General features: G+C 46.9%; 1 protein-coding gene across 3 annotated transcripts; it reads right to left on the bottom strand.

The window, feature by feature from the left end:
- Positions 1–1,141: 1,141 nt before the first annotated feature.
- Znf180 (zinc finger protein 180) lies at positions 1,142–18,384 on the bottom strand. 3 transcript variants are annotated; one of them, XM_038339021.1, is made up of 5 exons: positions 18,194–18,379; positions 14,663–14,743; positions 8,591–8,665; positions 6,205–6,325; positions 1,142–4,422 (listed from the first exon to the last, which is right to left on the bottom strand). In XM_038339021.1, exons 1-5 carry the CDS (start codon positions 18,353–18,355, stop codon positions 2,705–2,707), a joined length of 2,157 nt encoding a protein of 718 aa, XP_038194949.1. In that variant the 5' UTR covers positions 18,356–18,379; the 3' UTR covers positions 1,142–2,704. The 3 variants fall into 3 exon arrangements, with proteins under 3 accessions (XP_038194949.1, XP_038194947.1, XP_038194948.1); XM_038339019.2 differs by lacking the exon at positions 18,194–18,379 and adding an exon at positions 17,780–17,983; XM_038339020.1 differs by having other exon boundaries at positions 1,143–4,422; positions 18,100–18,384.
- Between the last annotated feature and the right edge of the window lie 3,844 nt (positions 18,385–22,228).

Raw genomic sequence — 22,228 nt, 5'->3', positions numbered from 1 at the left:
AATATTTTTCTGAGATAAAGGATTCAGGCACACAGTAATTTATAGGGTTAAAATTTATCATTTATAGACAAAGATCAGGACAGACACAGCAAATCTTTAGAAACCAAGGGTCAGTTTGACAGCTCATTTTGGTAAAGGTACTTGCCACAAAGTTCAATGGCCTGAGTTTGATCCCCAGAATGCATATGATGGAAAGAAAACCAACTCCCTTTGAGATTAAGTTAGTTATTCTTGGGAGGTGGTAGTGCACACATTTAATCCTAGCACTAGGAAAGCAGAGGCAGGTGGATCTCTGATTTCGAGGTCAGCCTGATCTACAGAGTAAGTTCAAGGACAGCCAAGGCCACACAGAGAAACCTTGTCTTGAGAAACCAAAACCAAAAGTAAAAAATGAAGTTGCCCTATAACTCATGTGCACAAAGGCATGTGCAATTATAATAAAGAAAGAAAGAAACAAAGAAAGAAAGGAGAGAGAGAGAGAGAGAGAGAGAGAGAGAGAGAGAGAGAGAGAAAGAAAGAAAGAAAGAAAGAAAGAAAGAAAGAAAGAAAGAAAGAAAGAAAGAAAACAGGAGGAAAAACACCTCAAGTGGTAGCTACAAAGCTTACTTGAAAAATTCATTCCTGGATTTATTTTTATATGTATGTTTTGCTCACATGTAAGTCTGTGCACTATGTGTGTACCTGGTGCCCAGGGAGGTCAGAAAAGGGTGCTGGGTCCCTGAAACTGCAGTTGTGGATGGTTGTGAGGCACAATGTGGCTACTGAGAACTGAATCCAAGAAGAATAGCAAGTGCGCCTCCTCACTGAGCCATCTCCCCAGCCCCATTCCCTTACTCTGAAAACTATTACAGGATACCCAGGGGCACAATACCATGGGAGGGGCCAGCAACATCATTGGGAATGTTCCTTAACATTCCATGGAAACATAATTAAGTGGACAAGCCCACTTCCCTCTGCATTACCCAGGTCCTCAGTCCTCAAACAGGATGCTTGCTAGAGGAAATTCTCCTCGCCAGTGCAAGACTTTCATCTGGAGCATCCCAGAGTCTGAGCCCTAGGGAGCAACTGGCTCAGGTGGAGCTCAATGGAAACCCTAAGCCCCCGGGGCATATGGTTAGCCATTCTTTAAATGCTCAAACAAGAGAGATCTGTGGGTTTTTTGGTTTTTTTTTTCTTGCTTCTGATCATTTTTTATTCTTTGTACCATTTGTTCTAGTACAACATGCATCTCCAAAAGATGACAACATAAGCAACAGTATCAAATAAATATCCATGATCCCTTTTCAACTTTAACCTATACACAAATATTTTTGAAGGCAGTTCCAGAGACTCTCTATACTCTTGTCAAACATTTCATTTCATATCAGTAATTTTACCTTAGTAATAGAAAATATTCACTGTAACAGAAGTGTACAAAGCAGATTACAAACTAACAATCGGGAAGATTATGCAGGTTGACAGTCAAATATTGTTTTCCAATATTAAGCTATAAAACCACAACCTATGAGTCGCCACAGCACACCCACCAGTCAGCATTTCACAGTCTTTTGGGGAACAGCCATCAATTTTAGATTTGGTTTATCTGAAATTCAGAACTGATTGCTTACTTTATGGAAAAAGTAGCAAAATTTGTTGTTTGCAGGAGCACATACAGGGCAAGTTTGTTTTCTCTTCTTCTCTGAGATAGTCTTGCTGCACAGTGCGGCTGCTCTTGAACTCACAATCATCTTGATTCTGTCTCACTAGAGATGAGTTTTGGGTTTCTACTTCCATGCTGGCCCAAGCCTGACTCTGTAAATTTCCTAAACTACACAGCTTATGGTCAGCATACAAGGCAATGCTGTGGAGAGCTTTGAGAGCAGTGGAGCCCACTTCTTCAGATGAGCTCAGCTCAGAGGACTGGGACCCGGAAAACAATGGCCACCAGTAGCTCTGTGACAGTGGCTCCTATGCTGTCTCTAGATGGAAAGGGATGACTAGGTAGGGTGGCAGAAGAGCAAAGCTTCTTGAGATAGAAAAGCAGCTCCTGCCACATGACCGTAGGGTACACAGAGTGAGATTTACAGCTGGGCTATGACTGGAGCCTGACTGGTCAAGCCTGCATAAACGAGGGACTGAAAAGCACATCTGCCTGTAGTAAACAGGCATGGGGATTCTGGGTGGAGAGACGAGGTGGGAGGACATGGCTCAGTGAGCCAGTAGCACAAAGGGCAAGATACAGGAAGATGGGACTGCTTCCTCACAGTGGCTGCCTTCTGAAGTCAGGGAGTTTTAGAACACCTGCTGAGCCAAACTTACAGAGTGTCAGCTTTACAAGAGAGAAGCTGTGTCTCAGGGCCCAGCCCAGGACTCTCAAACAAGAGGGCATATGAACTAAGCTTACGGTATATGATCTAAATTCGCCTCCTCTGGGTCTAGATTCTGCCTTCTCGAGTGTTGTGGGAAGCCACTTCTGCCAGTCAGTAGGTAGCCTCCTTGAGACCAGTTTAAGGATGCTGCCGCACAGAGCCGTGCTAGAAAGCACCTCGGCTGGTGCCACAGCTTCTCTTCTCCATGGGCCACTTACCCTCACCTGTCAAATGAAAGCCTTACTCCTCTCTACCAGCAACACAGGGGCACCAAAAGGGCCCGTTTGCCTTCTTCCCCCGGTACAACAGAGAGGGCTGGACTGAGAGGAGTGGACTCAAACTCAGGCTCCCCCCAGTCAGGACTTACAAGACTCATCGCTGTGAGTGGCCTGGTGCCTACTGCGCTTAGAACTGCTAATAAACGCTTTGCCACACTGGCTGCACTTGTACGGTTTCTCCCCGGTGTGAGTTCGCTGGTGGACAATAAGTCGAGCGCTCAGGCTGAAGGTCTTCCCACACTGGTTACACTCGTAAGGCTTCTCTCCGGTGTGGGTCCGCTGGTGCTGAGTGAAGCAGGAGCTCTGCCTAAAGGTCTTCCCGCACTGGCTGCACTCGTAAGGCTTCTCTCCGGTGTGTGTCCGCTGATGAACGACCAGAACATAGCTCTGACTGAAGGACTTCCCACACTGCTTGCACTGATACGGCTTTTCTCCAGTGTGAGTTCTCTGATGCATGACAAGATGTGAGCTGCGGTTGAAAGATTTCCCACACTCACTACACTCATAAGGTTTCTCTCCCGTGTGTGTTCTCTGATGTGACACCAGCTGAGAGCTCCAGCTGAACGACTTCCCACAGTAATTGCACTCAAAAGGCTTTTCTCCCGTGTGGGTCCTCTGATGTGCAACAAGCTTATAGCTTTGGCTGAAGGACTTCCCACAGTGACTGCATTCATAGGGCTTTTCTCCAGAGTGGATTTTCTGATGGGCGATAAGTTTATAACTCTGGATGAATGATTTCCCACACTGAGTACATTCGTAGGGCTTCTCTCCGGTATGAGTTCTTTGATGTGCAATAAGTTTGTAGCTTTGCCTGAAAGACTTCCCACACTGGTTGCATTCATAAGGCCGCTCACCAGTATGAGTTCTTTGATGCACCACAAGAACATACCTCTGGGTAAAAGATTTCCCACATAGATTGCATCTGTATGGTTTCTCTCCAGTATGGATTCTCTGATGGGAAACAACGTGTGAGCTCCGGGTGAAGAACTTCCCACACAGGTTGCATTTGTACGGCTTCTCCCCAGTATGAGTTCTTTGGTGGGCAAGGAGATGTGAACTCCAGCTGAAAGACTTGCCACAATATTTACATTCAAAACGTTTCTCATCAGAGCAGTTTCTCATGTTCTGAGGAAGAGATGGACTCGGGACAGTTTTACCACATTTCTCCTGGCCCTCAAAAATCCTCTGTTGTTCATTTAGGGATACGTTATGGCTCAAAACATGTCCACGCCCTTTAAAGCCAAAGGTTTTACCTTCTACACAAACTTTTTCCAGTAGATTTAGGGGTGTACCACCGCCAAAAGATGGAACACGACCATTCAATTCATAGGCTTTATCTCCTTTTGGGGTTCTTGTAAACTGAGTGAGATGAAAGCTCGGAGGGACGTTTGCACAATTATCCTCTTTGGAGAGATTAGCACCATCGCTAACCTTCTGAGGACTATTTGCAAGAGTGCCACCATGTAACTTTTTAACATGTGACACCTGATTATGGAAATGCTTTCTGATTGGCATCAAGGGGAATGAAAGCTGACTAGAACTCAGGCAACTCCTGCCAAATTCATCACTCCTGCAGACAGTCCCAGGAGTGACAGCTCTCCCTTGGGTAAAAGCTGCTTCCCCTTGCTTTTCGTGTTTCTTTTCCAGCTGCTCCTTGGATACACACACTTCTTCACAGGAAGAGAGCCAAGGATCCTCACTTGCTAACCCCTCTGTCTTCACTCCATGGGATGTTTCTTCATCAAAGACAATCTGCTTTGAGGTGGTTTCTTCTATCCCAGGTACAGCTGGCAAGTCTGGAGGAGAATGAAACAAGACACCTGTATTGGTCACTTTTATCACCACTGTGACCAAACGTCCAACACTAACAAGCCTACAGGTGGAAGGCTGACTTTGGCACATGGTTCAGAAGGTTCAATCTATAATTACTTATTTTCAGGGGCTTATGTAGAATATCATATCAGCAGGTGTGTGTGGAGAGGGTTCAACACACAGAAGCTAAAAATCACAGAATAATGAAGACCAGAACACAGGTATAATCTGCAAAGGCACACAAAGAAAATGACCCCGTTATTCAAACCAGACCCCACTTTCTGGTTTCTAGAACCTTCTAATAGTGCCACCTGCGGGAGAAGAAGCATTCAACACATGAGCCTGTGGGGGAGTCTTCATACCCGAACCACAGCAGCATCTTACACAGCCCTGCTCCTGACAAAGTTAGAGAAACCTTGTCTCAAAAAGCCAAAAAAAAAAAAAAAAAAAAAAAGAGAGAGAGAGAGAGAGAGAAAGAAAGAAAGAAAGAAAGAAAGAAAAGTTGCTGTGGTCATGAGATTCTTCACAGCAACAGAAACCCTAACTAAGATGTCTACTGGACTTGATGTGCTAGTCTGTTGGAGCACCATCTAAGGTAGATAAACATTTCTGCAACTCTCCCCGGAAAGTCACATGAAAAGTGGACAGACACATTGGTAAATTCTTTCTATTCTTTACCTTGCTTTAATTAGGAGACTATGAGGTTTGGTAAACTGGTGGAAGATACTGGACTGTGGTTATTCAGGCTGGAGACAAAAGAAAATCACTGCCAAATTTTGTCCCAGAGTTTGGCCTTTAGAATCTGTGAAGTCTGAACAAACTCAAACCAAAAATTTTACATATGTGTATGTGTATACATACATACATACATACACACATACACGATATATGTATATATATATAATTATATAATTATATATTTTATTATTTATTATTAATTATTGTTGTTTTGCTTATTCAAGACAAGGTTTCTCTTGTAGCCTTGGCTATTTTAGAACTCACTCTGTAAATCAAATTAGCCTTGAATTCACTGAGATCTGCCTGCCTCTGATTCCCAAGAGCTGGGATTAAAGGCATGTGCCACCATTGCCCAGCTAACAAATTATACTTTATATATATTTGTATTCCCAGGGTGGAGTGGGGTCACCTGTGTTAAAAGTTCTACAAGGCTAAAGAACTAACTGCAAGAGCATATGAATTATCAATGCTTTCTAAACAAGGTCTCCAAATGACTAATGAACGGTCTGCCAATGCCCCCCAGAGCTCCAAGTACCCACAGTGCCCGCCCCCAGTACATCCAGGTTTTCAAGTGTCCCCAGGCTTCCAATGCAACCAAGTTTCCAGTGTTCTCATGTTCCTCAGGCCCTTGGGTTCCCTTCCCCAGCATCTCCAGAGTCACCAGCACTCCCTAATATTCCCAAAAGGCAGTACAGGGGTGTACTATGAGCTACAGAACACCCTAAGAGTTTCCTAGGGCTGCAGAAAGAATCAACATGCAGGAGCATCAGGCCCAGGTTTGGCTTGAGAATTCCAGTTCAATTTTCTTCACTGCATCTCCAAGAATATCAGGGAAGACTTCTGGGGTGCTCGGCCAGGGAGCCAGTGCTGCAGTGCCCTCTGGCCTTCACCTGCATGCTACGGTTGTTCATGAGGTCACCACAGAAACAAATGAAAAACCAGTAACCTGGCTGCTGAGCCCCTCACCTTCTCAATGGGAAAGGAAAGCATCAGCAGACAACCCTTTGGGGAGCCAGCTATATACTCACCCCACAGGTCGCTGTGGCCCTCCAGGATCACACTTCTCTCTGGGGTTCTCTGGGGATTGTGCCAGGTGCTCTGTTCCTCCTCAGTGAGGTCCACAGTCACAATCTTGAAGTCCGTGCTTTCCTGGAACAGCACACACACTCCTGCTTAGCTGGGCGTGGTTTAATTTGTTTGTTTCCCAATGTTCATGGAAGGATGCTTTAACCACAGGGCAATTACCCTTAGAATATCTGCATCCAAAGCATCCCAACCGAGGCCAGAAACACCTCAGAGAGGAACATCGAACAAGATGTATACAAATTCTCTCCATCCATCCATCCATCCATCCATCCATCCATCCATCCATCCATCCATCCATCTCAGTGTAGGGACTTAACCCAAACCCTCACACATGATAGGCAAGTACTCCACTACTAAGCCATGTTCCCAAACTTTAAAGAAGTTATTTAAGGGCTGCTGGAGAGGTCATGGTCAAGAGCACTTTTTGCTGCTGCAGAGGACCTGGATTCAATTCCCAGTACCCAGATGGTGGCTCACAAACACCTGTAACTCTAGTTCCAGAGGATCCAACATCCTCTTTTGACCTCCATAGCTAAGAGGCACACATATAGTACAGATGCATGCAGACGAAATTCTCAAATACAGCCTGACTTTGTCCCATAAATTACACACGGTAGAAGGTGAAGCTGAGTCTCACAAGATATCCTCAGACCTCCACATAGTCACTGTGGTGTGCACACAAACACACACACACACATACACCCCACCTCAAAAAAAAGGTCAAAAAATGAACAAATAAGTATGATGAGAAGATCAAATAATCCACAATGTGGTGACCAGAGAAGGCTGAAAGCAATTCATCTCTTAAACAGTAGCCGTGGTGGCTGGAGACACTCAGTGAATAATATGCTCACTGCACCAGCCTGTGGCTCAGAGCTCAGATCCCCAGACCCATGTAGAAGTGTGGCAGGTGTGTTGGCCACCTGCAACCCTAGTACACAGACAGCGACACGTGGGCTCTGGGTTCAACTGAGACATCCTGTTGGAAGAGTGTGACTGAGGGAGACACTTTACAACCTCCCCTGACTTCCTTGGGCGTAGCACACACCCAGTAGTGGAGACACTAGTGTCAGAATTTGTGTAACACAGCAGCTGGCCCCAGGGCAGCAGCAAGGATGTTCACAGGGAGAGCGACTGTTAGCTTTAAAGTTGCAGCTGCTTCTGCAGTTTTTTTCCCCCAGGGCATTTTCTGCTCTGATTTTTGGCATTGATACCACTGGTCCATTTGTTGAAATAGATTAGTGGATTAGAACTGATACATTTAATATCTGCCTTGATCATGCTCACCTCATTCCTCAACGGGGTCATTCGTTGATCCTGAAGCTCACTGTTTTGGGTGGGCTGGCTGGCTGGCTAGGAAGTTTTTGGGACCCACCTATCTCTGCCCTACAACCTTTACAGTGGCGCTGGAGATTTGAACTTGGGTCTCCAGGCTTGCATACAAGTGCCCTTACCCACTGAACCATCTTCCCAGCCCCTTGCCTTCTCCACTCTCGTCAAGCATCTTTACACTACAGTCCCAGCCTCCTTCTTATCTGACCACTCACAGGCAGGAATGGTTGTAGTGTTCTGCCCGGGAGAGCCCTGAATCCTCCTCCGTGCAGAGTCACATTTATTCCGAGACCAGTTGAGGCAGGCCTCTCTGAGAAGAGAATGCTTTGCACTCTGCAGTTCAGCTCCTGCTTCCAGATGCTCCACTTCTTCTTCCCCACTAAATCCTTCTCAGAGCCACCTGTGAGCAAAGCCCAGTCTTCTTCCCGCCCTGCGGCACTAGGGGTTGAACCCTGGGCCTCATGCATGCCAACAAATACCACCACTGAGCTCCATGCCCGGTCTCAATCTAATCCTTTCCCATCTCAGCCCCTCAACCTGCGGAATCTGTGCAGCTGTGCACTTTGAACCCTTCACTTACCCAAGTTTCTTGGAAAAGCTGCTCACTCTTGTATGTGGAGAGTGCACGTATGTGTGAACCCTGGGTCAACTCTTTCTCGATTGTTCTCTATCTTATTTTTTTGAGACGGGGTCTCTATTGAACCTGGCGCTCACCAGTATGGCTAGACCTGCTGGTTGGCGAGCCCAGGGGTCCTTCTGCCTCCACCTCCCCAGTGCTGGGATTACAAGCATTCGATGCCCAGTTTTCTAGAAATATGGGATGGCACTTGGGCCCTTGTGAGTGCACACCAAAGGCCTCACCCAGTTCTCACCAGCCCGCCCAACCTTGTTTTCATTCTCTCCTGCTCTGACCTTGCCCCAGCTCCCTTGACCTCGCTTCTGACACTTACTGCCACACACTCTCTCCAGGTAAAGGAATGGCCTTGCCCAACTCACCTGGGGCATGACGTCCAGTGACCCAGCATCTTCTCCCTCCACTTCGATGATCATCTCTTGCGGTAGAACAAAGTTCTGAGAAACCAAGCAGATGAGACAAAGGGGACCCATCAGAGAATAAAGCTGAGCCTGGAACCCCCATGGTGGGTCAACAGGATCTGACCCGCATCCAACTGCCAATCTCTGCTCCCTCCACACGAGCTCTGTCCTGTCCTGTCCTGTCCCCTGCCAAAACTCCCGAATCACTCAACAGTAAACAAGCAATGCAGACCCTAGCATGACCCAAATCAGAAGCAATTCAGAGCGGCCACCAGGAGCCATGTCAAAGGAGCAGAAGGTGGCAACTGTAGTTTGGGGTGTCAGTCCACCAGGAGGCGAATCCCTGATTGGTGAATCTCGGATCGGCATGGTCCCAAGACCACAGACTCCAGAATGCTTCTGCTTCTGCTGTGCCTTTACGTGTTTGTCGCTGCCATCTTTCTCTGGTATCTGGCAAGGTGTACATGGGTGTGGGGAAATCCCCACTGCCTGTAATGTAGGGTTTATCTCATGGAAACATCCCATTCTCTTGGGCATTTTTACCTGTGAATTATTATGAAGATGACCTCCTCTGAAGTTGTACTGTCTAATTGATAATAACAGTGTTAATTTAAATAGAGTTTTGATGATTAAAAATATAGGCAAGGAAATGTCACACAGCTCAGGCTGATGAGTTTCACCTAAGGATCTTCATAAATTGCAGGTCAGGTTAATGACTAAGGAAAACCAATGAGTCCCAGGCGTCAGGCTGGCTCGAATTCTGTTAGTGCTGAAAGATGCATTCACAGGTTTCTGTGTGCAATACAGCTCAAACAAAGCCTGAAAGTAATTTCGGGTTAGATTAAATGTTTCGATAATAGCCTTGAGGTGAAAAACCCTAGAAAACAATATAAAATTTATATAGCTGAGCTACAGATTCATTAGGTTAGGGTCAGAAACACAAAGCAGCCCAACTGTTATTAGCTGACGTACTTTCCTTGCTAGGATTGGTGTGTGAGCAAAGATGATGACTAATTCCTTGTGCCCATTTCTGCACTCAATCTCCTGATATAAGAAACTACTGATGAATGGGCATGAACCCTGAGGATTTAGAGTAGCTCTAACTGGTTGTTTTCATATATAAACGTTTAGGTTTATGGTTCCTTTAAGATTACCTTTCAGTAGAAGTAACGAAGTAATTCTTAGTTACCTGCCAGTAAAAGAAATGGCTGAGAAAAATACCCTGCTTGCTCACACTGTCAATATATAACAAGTTACCTAGATGTAAATATATGTGGGTTCTTGGGATGACTTTGTTTTAATCATGTAAGAAAGATAAAAAAAATGTTTGCACCTATATTCATTATAATCTTTCGCCTGAAAAACTGATGTAACCACATTATAATTTCTATATTGCCTGAGAGATATTGTTGGGGTACATAAGCTGTAGAAGAAAAATAAGCAGACAGAATATAGAAAGAGAATACAGAAAAAGAACAAAGAAGGAAACCATCAAAAGAGTGTGTAAGTGTCTTTTCCCTTACCCCTCAGATAAAACAGTCACAGTATGTTGACTCCATGGATTTCCCTTTGAGCCCTGTGTTGCTGGAGGCTATCTCCCCAGGCAATACGAAGTAACTAGCAAATTAACTTCAAAATTAAGCCAGGCATGGTGGTATGTGACTGTCACCACAGCACTTAGGAGGCAGAAGGGTCAAGAAGTTCAAGGGCATACTCTGCAACACAGCTGGTTACTGACCAGCATGGTTTATGAGACACTCTTTCTGTCAAAGAGCACCAACAACAGAGGACCAGAAGATGGGTCTGTGATGAAGAGGACTAGAGTTTGAATCCAGAATTTGGATACCAGCACCCACGTCACAACCCAGGCTGTACCATAAATGTCTACGTCCTGCTCAGAGCTGGACAGAGCCAGGAGAATTGCTGGAACCTCTGTCTCCAAGCCTAGCCAACAAAATGCAAGCCATGGGTTCAGGGAAAGTGCGTGTTTCAAGGGAACGAGAACGAGAATGACAAAGGACATCTGATGCAGAGGCACACACGCACACATGACCCAAACTCGATATGTACACAAATGATCCTTTTTAAAAGACAGACAATAAAGAAACTATTGATTGGGGGCCATTTTATTTCAAATCACCACACACACAGTTGGAGCTAGAGAGATGGCTCAGCAGTTAGAGCATTGGCTGAGATTCTAGACAGTTTTTTGGGCACCTCCTAGCCATTTGCTCGTGATTCTGTCCTAGGGATAGGGGACTTGGAGGTGCTAGGGCATATAAACGGGGCAAATTTAAGTGGCAGGTAACATTACACAAATTGAGCAGGTTATATGTAGAAATTTGCAAGAGATTAAAGTGAGGTGTATGGGTGGGCTTGAGGGTGGAGAAAGGGTAAATGATGTAATGATATTATAATCTCAGAATTGAAATCAATTTTCAAAAGGAAGCTTATTCTCCTTTGTCCTTCATATCACCTGTGTGCTGTACCCCACTTCCTTAGAGAAGAATAAATGAAGGGAAGTTTAAGTAGAGATGAATGGGAGGGTAGGAAAGAGAAGCAAGGAGGGAATAATTAACACAAAATACTTGTACATATGCAGACCTGGGTTTTATGACTGCAGGTACAGGAATGGCATGAATATTATAAAGCTAACCAACTGCTTTTCTGCCAGAGTTAAGGCCCACTCTCAAGGAGGAAATGCATGCCTAGTACTGTAAACGTGGCTAAAAGCCTGTGGCTGTGGAGCCCACACACCCTAGAGGTGAACCTATTACTCCAATTGCTGAATGGGTATCCCAACAAACTGCCCTCTAAATCCGAATCTCTATGCCACAGCTCCGTGCAGCTCTCAGACCTCCACAAAGACATTGGGTTTCTTTGTTTTACACAGTGCAAGGACGGACACAGGAGCTCAGAACTGACCCACGTGCAGAGAGTTAAGTCCGCACTACGCTCAGCACTGCACCGTCTCAGGAACAATTGCTGAAGAGGAGTGGAAACGCTGTAGGTCAGTTAGTAAGTCAGTGAGGGCCGGAACAAAACACTGTCCTCTGAACAAGACAGAATCGCTGCACACATGTACCACAGCGGTTGTCGCTGCATGCGTGAGACCTGCACATCAAGCCATGGAGAAACTACTACCTTAGAAACTATTGGTATAGCATCTTCTATGGGAGGGAAAGTTAGTTTTCTTTAAAGATGTAGCTTATGGTAGGTTCACCATAGTCCCGTGTATGGCGCCACACTGAAAGTATATGGTCAGCACAAACTGGGTTCAGTGGATTATTTAAAAAACAAACAGGACACAGAGGTGGGAAGGATGGGGATGCGACGGTGAATCTAGGAGACGTAAGAGGAGCACTGGGAGGTATGATCGAAATGGTTGTGTGTGTGTATAAAGTTCTCAATAAAAACACAATAAAAATAATAGCATATTGTATTTCAGCTTATTTGTAGGAAACAGAGACGCAAAAGAAGGCGAAGAGCTTGGAGGTGACATAGGCATGGAAAAGGGAAGGAAAGCTGCGATAGTCCACAGGTTAGAGGAAGTCCTTCAGCTATGACTCTGGGTGATGAATGCATCACAAAGAACCTTTCATATTTAAGACTTTTATACCTGTACATGAATGAAATTTTTTCTTGTCATACTATCTAGAAGGCACTTAAAGTTGTCACTAAATTGTTTTAACAATAAATACGTGGCTTCGGAATTAGAGACGAGTTTCTCCTGAACTGACTGGTTGAATGAAGCCTTAGTGATTAACCAGAATATAGTGTGGTTCAAAAGTTCTACTTATCCTGGTAACGTGTTGTGCTAGTTTGAATGTAGTTGGCCCCATAGGTCCAAAGGAGTGGCCTTGCTGGAGGAAGTGTGTCACTGTGGAGACAGGCTTTGAGGTCTCATATATGCTCAAGCCACGCCCAATGAGACAGTCCACGTCCTGTTGCCTTCTGATCAAGGTGTAGCCAGCCACCATGTCTACCTACACACTGCCACATTCCTTACCAGGGCATCAATGGACTGAACCTCTGAACTGTAAGCTGCCACCTCCATTAAATGTTTTCCTTTATAAGAGTTGTCATGGTCATGGTGTCTCTTCACAGCAATAGAAACTCTAAGACACATGTTAATAGGCAAAAGATTGTCAGACTGAGAATAATTCACACAATAATGTCTTAGACACTATTTCAAGGCATTGCAGAATGAGTAACCGAAAGGATTTAATATAGGTTCTGTATAATTTTAAATGAGGCATTTAATTGGTTAGGATATTTAATTCTAAAGAAATACTGGGCCTTTATATTCTCCTCAGCACCGGGAAAGTGAAAAGTATTCTTTTCATGGTGGCTCACATTTAATCCCAGGAAGTGAAGATAGGAACGTAAGGAGTTGAAGAAAGGACATCCTTAGCTATATGTGAGTTCCAGGCCAGCCCTCAACACATGAGACACTGTCCTGCCTTAAAATTGTTTTTAAAAAGATGGTGGTTGGAGAGATGGGCCAGCAGTTAAAAGCATTCCCTGTTCTCGGAAAGGACTTGAGTGTAGTGCCCCATACCCACAAGAGGCGGCGCAGAACCTCTGTAATTTTAGCTCCGTGAGATTTGATGCCCTCTTCTGGTTCTGCAGACACCTAGACACGTGGAATATATTCACATAGAGACACATACAAATGAACGTTAAAAACAGATAAATATGGGCTGGAGAGATGGTTCAGCACTTAAAAGCACTTGCTGCTCTTTTGGAGGACCTGGGTTCAATTCCCAGCACTTACATGGTAGCTCACAACCATCTCTAACTCCAGTTCCAGGGGATCCAATGCCCTCTTCTGGCCTCCCTAGGCACCAGGCAAGCATGTAGTGCATAGATATACATGCAGGCAAAAACACCCATGCACACAGAATTTTAAAAGAGGTAAATAAAAATAATCTTTAAACTTTTAAAGGGGGCCGGGCAGTGGTGGCGCACGCCTTTAATCCCAGCACTCGGGAGGCAGAGGCAGGCGGATCTCTGAGTTCGAGGCCAGCCTGGTCTACAAGAGCTAGCTCCAGGACAGGCTCTAGAAACTACAGGGAAACCCTGTCTCGAAAAACCAAAAAAAAAACAACTTTTAAAGGGTGCGGAGCTAGAGATAGCTCAAAAGTTAAAAGTTCAGATGCCAGAATTCACATAACAAGCCAGGTGTCCCCTGCACACCTGTCACCCAGCTCAGAGGGGCAGAGGGCGGAGGATCACTAGGCCTTACTGGCTTCCAGCCTATCTGGAGAAACGCTAGCCTTTGATGTGTGACAGACTTTTCCTGGGGAGACGAAACATACACATAATCATGCCAGAAAGGGAACCCATGCATATCAAAGTCTGCCTTGGCGAAGCAGTGAGTTTGTTCTGGGGTTACCGGCAGAGCAGCTACATCCCGGGGCTCTCTGCACAGCTGGCAGGCAGCTCGGCAGGCCCAAAGGCTCTCCTCCTCAGCCTGCCTCTCACAGTTGACTCTGCGACAGGTGAGTTGCTTCCATTCAGGCCAGGGAAGGAGCCCTCCCAGCCCTCACAAGTTTCCACTCTGTCAGCTGGTGACATTTTATTTACTGAAACCCTCTCTCAGAGGAACACTTCAATTTGGAAGAAACTCTCAACATCCCTAGGTTCAGAGAAAGGCCGTCTCTCAAAAGAACAGGTAAAGAGTAACAGAACACCAGTGCCTTGTGGCCTCTGCACATGCACCTGTAGACACGCGTGAAGATGTGCACATGGTACTGTCTTAGACACTACTTCAAGGCATTGCAGAATGAGGTACCTAAAGGATTTAATAAAGGTTTTTGCATAATAATGCACGTGTCTTCTTCTGGCCTCTGCACATGCATCTGTAGGCACAGTGTACATGTGCACATATGCACGCTGGCTAATCTTTTTAAGAAGTGTGCTGCCCATGAGGGACCAAATTCCTTAAAATACTGCAAAGAGAATTGCAAGGCTCAGGCTGTAGGGCCAGGCAGGACTGAGCTGAGGCTACCTGGGGAAGGGTGCACTCACCTCCACACAGGCCTGGGGAGACTCCAGGGACTCTTCATCTTGCTGTTCCATGGTCTCCTCCAGGTGTAGCCAGGTGCCGGGCTGCACAAACAAACGCTCTTGAGCACGGCCTGCACCGCCAACTTCCAAGCCAGCCTGCCCCCGGACTAGCTTCTAGAAGTTAAAGCCCCAACTTGGCATTAACCAAGAATTCCTCAGTTCCTTCTCCAGGCCAAATCCTCATAGTTCCAATTTGTTCCTTCATTCCCTCCACCCTGTAAGCCTACCTCATGCTCAGACATGGCCTTCTGCTCACTACCAAAATGTGCAGCTCCAGTGAGGACCTTCACTGGGCCCTGGGAACCCCACGAACACCCAGCACACAAAGGACTCCTTTATATTATATTATGTACTTGACTGCCCTGAGTGTGCAACCACAAGCCCCTAGCTCTTCCTAGGGCCAGGAACCATAGCCACTGAACAAATGGATGATGCTCAGGAAACAGCCCAGCCTCTCCAGGACCAGGAACCATTGCCACTGACCACATGGACGAAGCTTGGGACGCAGCCCAGCCTTCCCAGGAACTGACTTCACCACAGCCCTCTCATAGGCCAGGTCAGATCTTTCAGCAAACCTCCCATAGTCTCCGCCTTCCTATCCAAATGGCTGGAGACAGGACCCAGTCCCTCCTCCAATATCTAACCTGAATCTGGCTCAGATTCTCAGCCTCATTTCTAGACTGAACTGGATTCCTCTATTGATCTGGAGGGCTCTGGGCCTAAAGCTTCAAGAGCCTATGCAGGATGGGGGTAGGGGAGCTCTGGCAGAAACATTACCAGCACCTGTATCCCTGTAGCTTGGCTGTCTTTGTGCCAATTGGATGTCACGGATTCTAAAACCAGGGCAGCACCTGGCCAATCCCAACTAGGCACTCAAAAGCACTACACCCCCATGCTGGTTTATGCAGCTCTGAGGATGGAACCCAGGATTCGAAGCATGCTACAGTCTAAGCCTAAGGCACATGCCCAGCCACCATCCTTCTCTTTCTCACTACCCTAGCACTAGTGTGGAGCCCCACCCACTCTCTCAACCTGCCCAAATTCCCCGCTCTAACACTTTCCTCAGCACCTGAATCCCAGGAAGACCCTGTCTTTCCCCAGACTTGGGCATCAGCTGATTGTGATCACAGTGAACTCTACAAAGACCCCAGCATTGTGTCTATAAAATCCATGGCTAGCAGGGCACAGTGGCACACACCTCTTACCCCAGCAGATTCCCACCCAGGATTTGTATTCAGGCCCTGGGCTCTTTGTCAATCTGGGGTTCTTTTTTTTGTTGTTGTTGTTTGTTTTGTTTTGCTTTGCTTTGCTTTGGTCTTGATCCCTTGTTTTTTTGAGGCAGAGTCTCATGTAGTCTAGACTGGCCTCAAACTCACCATCCTCCTGAGTGCTGAGTGCCACCAGTACTGGTTTATGAACTGCTAGAGATGGAACCCAGGGCTTTGTCCATGCTAGGCAAGCGCCTAACACCCGAGTTCCACCTGAGTTCCACCCCAGTCGGGTTCTTATAGGAACCTGAATCCCCTTATGCCTCGAGTCACAGCTGCCACAACGGCCCCGCAGGCACCAGCTCTTCATGCCGTAGAAATGCAGTTAAAATACAGCATTAACGAAATCTGAGCACACAGCTCTAGGGCCACTCCCAGCACCCCAGAGCTTGACTCCCTGGGGTTCTCAAGCCTGTGCTGGAGCTGCTCCCACGGGACCTGGTCCTTCCCCATCCTCCACCCTACCCTCCTACCAACCTAGGCATTCTGTTGCTTAAAGGCAGAATAGAGTCCAAAGCAAAGGTCCCAGCAATACCAAACTGTACAGCATGCACCTCCCCGCAGCCAACCGTCTATCAGAAGGCAGCTGATATGAGAAAGTCCTTAGGGATGCAGATTCCATCCTCCAAGCTGGAGTCTCTACCCAACCTGAGCACTTTAGAAGCCTGCATTATTCTACAAAGGAGCCAGGATTCAGGTCAAGATCCTCTAACTCTGGCATGCACAAGGATGCATTCTACCTGGAACTCTCTGCTAGGCCCTGGGACCCTCTCAATCTAGTACTTGGCTGTCTAAAGAATTGATTTGCTCAAGCAACATTGCCTGCCTGTCTTAGGACAAGAACGGGGAACTCCAGCCTGCTCTCCTGAACCCATTTTCTCTAAATCGAAATGCTCCCTCCTAGACGGAGGTGGGAGGCTAAGACTCGGGAAGTAAACTATACTTAAAAATTCCACAAGCGGAAACTTTGAGTTTCACGCACACACACACACATGCATGCACACGCATCATTCCTCAAGGTTCTAGATACATAGCAATGGCTGGGGAGGAGGCAGAGATGCAGTGCTCCTGAGTCATCCCCCATGGGCTTTTCAGTGACGTAGCTGAGTCATCCATGCTCCTGTAAGCAACCCCTCACCCATACCTCTGTAAGGAACAACAACCCTCCTGGCTCACCAGGCTAAACTGGGGTGTGACCGTTTCTTTGGTTGGTTGTCATCATGCCTGACCTGGAAACAAAAGCTACATAGTATCTCCAACAAGCAGGACACCCCCAGATTTGCAAGACCAGTCTCTGCCCTGGGTCCTAGAACCACGTTCCCAGAATGCTGGTTGGTGCTTCCGACACGAACACTAGCTCAAGAGTACAAAAACAGTGGCGCAGCCCCTCTCTCTAGTTAAAAGAATGTGGGCACTCGAAGGCTCGCCACAAAATAGGCACGGCAGGAGAGGACCGATCGGAAACTGCTCAGGCCACACCCACCTCTGCACCAGCGTCTCTCCCTACTGTCAAAGCTGATCCTGCATTCAGACCTACGGCCACCAGACTCAGTTATCAGGAGCGATAGGAGTCACAGCTTATAATAGACTCAGTAGACTAAATAGGCCCATCCTCCCCACATCAAGGTCACACACTCCCTCCAGGAAACACGAGACACTCCGCTCGCTCCCCGAGACAGGCAGGAATCAAGAGGCAGGCAGCCTGACTACAAGCAGGGACAACTCAACTCGGTGGCTTCGAAGCTCCCTCCTTCCTCCAAAACCAGTAAGGTAACCCCTGCTGTGCCACGTAGACCTGAATTCTCCTTACCTCAGAGGCCCCGCCATGTTGTCTTTCCGGGGCGAGAACACCTCGTCTAAGTAACTCCCCCATAACTATGTCTGTGCTCTGTCTTCCATGCTTCTGGACATCTTCGGTCCCAAACAAGTCCCACCACTCGCCCCACCACCCGCGCATGCGCGCACTGCAAAGTCACGGCAGCTCGGTCTCCACAGACCTCCGCCACCCACAGAAGTCCGAACTCAGACGCCGGAACCCCCATTCTCTGACACAGCGGCGTCCAGCTTCCCGCCCAGACCTTGCGCATGCGCACACCGAACACCATCAGCGTCCTCTTAGCTCCTACTAACCTGGGTGTCCGCTGGCCCGCAGTGTGGGCCGGGCTGTGGGCCCGGCCCTGCCTGAGCCGCGCACGACTCAGCGTCAGAGCAAATTTGGGCTCACAGCGTCCTGCCCCGATCCTGAAGCACATCCGACATGACTCAAGTGGTGCAAGTTTGGCCTCCACCTCGAGTCAGCATCAAACTGGTCGCTCCGTGCATTCCGAGCCCAGCCAGGAAGCTGGGCCACAGCCGGCGCCCACACACCACACACATACACACACATTCACACATTCACACACAAACACACACACAAATGGCTGCACTGCCGGCTAAACCCGGAAGAGGGTGGCATCAGCTCAATAGAACTACAATTCCCACAAGTCTCAGCGGCGTGCGCCGCTACTGGGAGGACTCAGCACCGAGAGGCGGGACCTCGAACGGCTGCGCAGTTCGTCCCAGCGTTCGAGAGGCCCACCAGGCAGTCCGGGGCGGGGCAGGAAAGCGCGGGGCGTGGCCATTTAGGGAAAGTATTCTCTAAACCAGAATAGAAATTCGCTTGGACACTGGTAAAGCTGGCAAAGCTGGGAGACTGGCGGCGTTCCCATTTCACAGTTCAAAAAGTCCTGTCTGAGCCGGCGGGATGACTCACCGGATAAAGGCGCCGGCCGCCAAGCGTGATGACACGAGTTGAATTCCCGAACCCACTGTGTGCAGGAAAAGAATTGTTCCATAAATTGTCTTCTGACCACCACGCGCACACACAGACAGACAGATAAATGTATTTTTTTCCTCTCTATATAAGTCTGACTGGCCGGGAACTCACAGAGAACCACCTCCTTCTGCTTCTCAGATGCTGAGATTAAATGCATGCGCCACCACACCCATCTTATAAATAAGATCTTTTTAAAATCTAATTTTGTATTTGATAGTTGTCAGTGTTAGTTCTCAAAGAAACCTGGGACAATGACCGAGGTGCCTATTAACATATCCAAGTGGTTGTTGGTCAGTTCTCCCAGGGTAACTCTGTACCTGTGAGTCCTTCCAGCCCTTCTCACCCCAATCCCTATCCTAAACCTCTCTCTCCCAGGGGCTAGCCTTTGCTTCTCTCTCCCTAACCCCCCAGCTTCTCTTTCCTATATAAACTCCCTTAGTTCCCAAGCACTCTTTTGGTCTCTTGGTTCTTGGCTCATCTCTTTGTTCCCTCTTCTCTTTCTTGCTCTCCCACTCCCCTCTCTTCACTCGTGGCTGGGTTCAATCTGAACCCTCCCAGGCGCCTCAAGCTGTTCTCTCCCTGTAGTTCAAACATACCTAAGGGCTATCATGCCTTGTTTTTTGTTGTTGTTGTTTGTTTGTTTTTTGGTTTTTTCCCATTCATCTGGCGCCGAAACCGGGGATTGGCATAAATGAGTTCCCTGCCCCTTCAAACCAAGCTGCTGATTTGCCTCTCCTAAGGTAGGAGAGGCATTTGTTTGTGTTGGCTTCTGCCACTCATAAAATTTGATTCCAGATTCTAGAGTCTGATTCTTCAGCTGCTGCTTCCCTCCACCTGTTCCAACCATTCGCCTTTCCTTGTCTACTCCATAACTGTCTCTCTAGCTCCTGGAGCCTACTAAGGCCTATGGGGCCCCATGTGGCACATTTCCTCTACTAAAGACACTTGGCTCCCTCTATTGGAACCCTCTCTTTTCCCCAAAGCTTCTCCACCTTCAGCTGCTCTCTCCTCCCCTCCTCTGCTGGGTAAGTATCACCCCAGAGCTGCCTGCTTTGTCTTCTATTACTACATTCTAAGCCACACCGATTTTAACAGGAAGTTCCTATTGCCCTACTGGAAAGGGACAACCTCCTCCGTGATTTCGGAGATTCTCTCTGACAAGCGGCTTTCTGCTTGGGGACGCCTGGGATTGAACACTTATTTCCCTCAGTTTCTTTGTTCCCTGTTTCTTTCTAGAGCTTCCTCTTGCCTCTCCCAAGGAGCGGCCTGTTCTCTCTCTTTCTCAATCTCCCTCGGGAGACTCTGTGCCTTCTCAGCTCCCTACTAAAAGACCCGCAGCTTCTCTATGACCTCTTGCCCTTCGCTCTGTCTTTCAGCTCCCTCTTGAACCTTATAGGAACTCCCTTCAGTAGAGCTAGTTAGCACATGGGAGGCAGAGGCAGGCAAATCTCTGAGTTCGCGGCCAACCTGGTCTACAGAGTAAGTTCTAGTACAGCCACAGCTACACAGAGAAACCCTGTCTCAAAAACCAATAAATAAATAAACACTTAAAACTATGTTATAAACTATCTCATGTCTTAAAAGTTTATTGGGTATGTTTTTAAAAAAAACCTATAAAATCTGTAACAACATTTAGCTTAACACTTCTAACAAAAGACATGTATACATGAGTAATCTAAATTTGCCACAACATGCAATTTATGTGATTTAACTCTTTTTTCATTTTGAATGTTTTATTTAAAAATGTTTTAATATTACATATTAGCTCCAGTTCCCCTTCCCTCCCTTTCTCTTACCCCCACCACTCCTCAGAAGGATAAGGTCTTCTTTGGGGAGTCAATAAAGTCTGGTATACCAAACTGATTCAGGACCAAGCCCCTCCTCCAGTATCAAGGCTGAGCAAGGTATCCCACCATAGAGAATGGGCTCCAAAAAGCCAGTTCATGAACCCAGGATAAATCCTGGTCCCACTGCCAGGGGCCCCTCCCACAAATCAAGCCACATAACTGTTACCCACATTCAGAGGGTTTAGTTCCATCCTATGCAGGATCCCCAGCTGTCAGTCCAGAGACCTTGAGCTCCCTCTAGCTCAGGTCAGCTGTCCCTGTGGTTTTCCCCATCATGATCTTGAGTCCCTTTGCTCATATGATCCCTCCTCACTCTCTTCAACTGTCATGCAACATTCAACTAAGCTCCAGGAGCTCAGCCCAGTGCTTGGCTGTGGATCACATCACTGCATCTGCTTCCATCAGTTACTGGATGTAGATCTGATACTGACAATTAAGGCAGTCACCAATCTGATTACAGGGGAAGGCCAGTTCAGGCACCCTCTCTACTATTGCTAGGAGTCTTAGCTCAGGTCATCTTTATGGGTTCCTGGGAATTTTCCTAGCACCTGGTTTCTCCCTAACCCCATAATGACTCTCTCTATCAAGATACCTCTTTCATTGCTCCTCCCCCGACTTGGTCATCTGGAGCCCTCATGTTCCCACTTCCCCATCCGCTCCCTTCTACTCTCCTTCCCAGTTTACCCAGGAGATCTTAACTATTTCCCTCTCCATGTGTGTCCCTCTTAGGGTCCTTCTTTTTACCTAGCTTCTCTGGGGTTGTGGATTGTAGCCTGGCTATCCTTTGTTTCCTATCTAATATCCACTTATAAGTGGGTACATACTGTGTTTGTCTTTCTGGGTCTGGGTTACCTCACTCAGGATGGTTTTTTCTAGTTCCACCCATTTGCCTGCAAATTTTAGGTTGATTTTTACCTCTGAATAGTACTCTAGTGTGTAAATGTACCACATTTTCTTTATCCATTCTTTGGTTGAGGGGCATCTAGGTTGTTTTCAGGTCTGGCTATTACAAATAATATTGCCATGAAGATAACTGAGCAAATGTCTTTGTGGTGTGATTGTACATTTTTGGGTACATGCCCAGGAGAGGTATTGTTGGGTCTTGAGGTAGTCTGATTTCTAATTTTCTGAGAACACGCCATACTGATTTCCAGAGTGGCTGTCCAACTTTGGACTCTCACCAGCAGTGGAGTAGTGTTTCCCTTACCCCATATCCTCTCCAGCATAAGCTGTCATCAGTGTTTTTGATCTTAGCCATTCTGACAACTGTAAGAAGGTATCTCAGAGTCATTTTGATTCTCATTTCCCTGATGGCTAAGGATGTTGAGCAGTTCACTAAATGTCTTCTGGCCATTTGAATTTCTTCTGTTGAGACTTCTCTGTTTAGATCTGTATCCCATTTTTAAATTGGATTGTTTAGCATTTTGTTGTCTAGTTTCTTGAGTTTTTTGTATATTTTGGAGATCAGCCCTCTGTTAGATGTGGGGTTGGTGACGATCTTTTCCCATCCTGTAGGCTGCTGTTTTGTCTTAATGACCTGGTCCTTTGCCTTACAGAAGCTTCTCCGTTTCAGGAGGTCCCATTTATTAATTGTTGC

This window comes from Arvicola amphibius, chromosome 8 (genome assembly GCF_903992535.2).
Source record: "Arvicola amphibius chromosome 8, mArvAmp1.2, whole genome shotgun sequence".
NCBI classification, from domain to species: Eukaryota; Metazoa; Chordata; class Mammalia; order Rodentia; family Cricetidae; genus Arvicola; species Arvicola amphibius.
This window is presented reverse-complemented; position numbering and strand designations above follow the sequence as displayed.

Coding starts and splice junctions, on each gene's coding strand:
- Znf180 (XM_038339021.1), bottom strand. CDS start 18,355: ATGTGTGTGTATGTGTGTGGTGTGTGGGCGCCGGCTGTGGCCCAGCTT. Junction 14,744..18,193: donor CAGGATCGGGGCAGGACGCT/GTGAGCCCAAAT, acceptor TTGTTTGTGCAG/CCCGGCACCTGGCTACACCT. Junction 6,326..8,590: donor CACTGGACGTCATGCCCCAG/GTGAGTTGGGCA, acceptor GTGCTGTTCCAG/GAAAGCACGGACTTCAAGAT.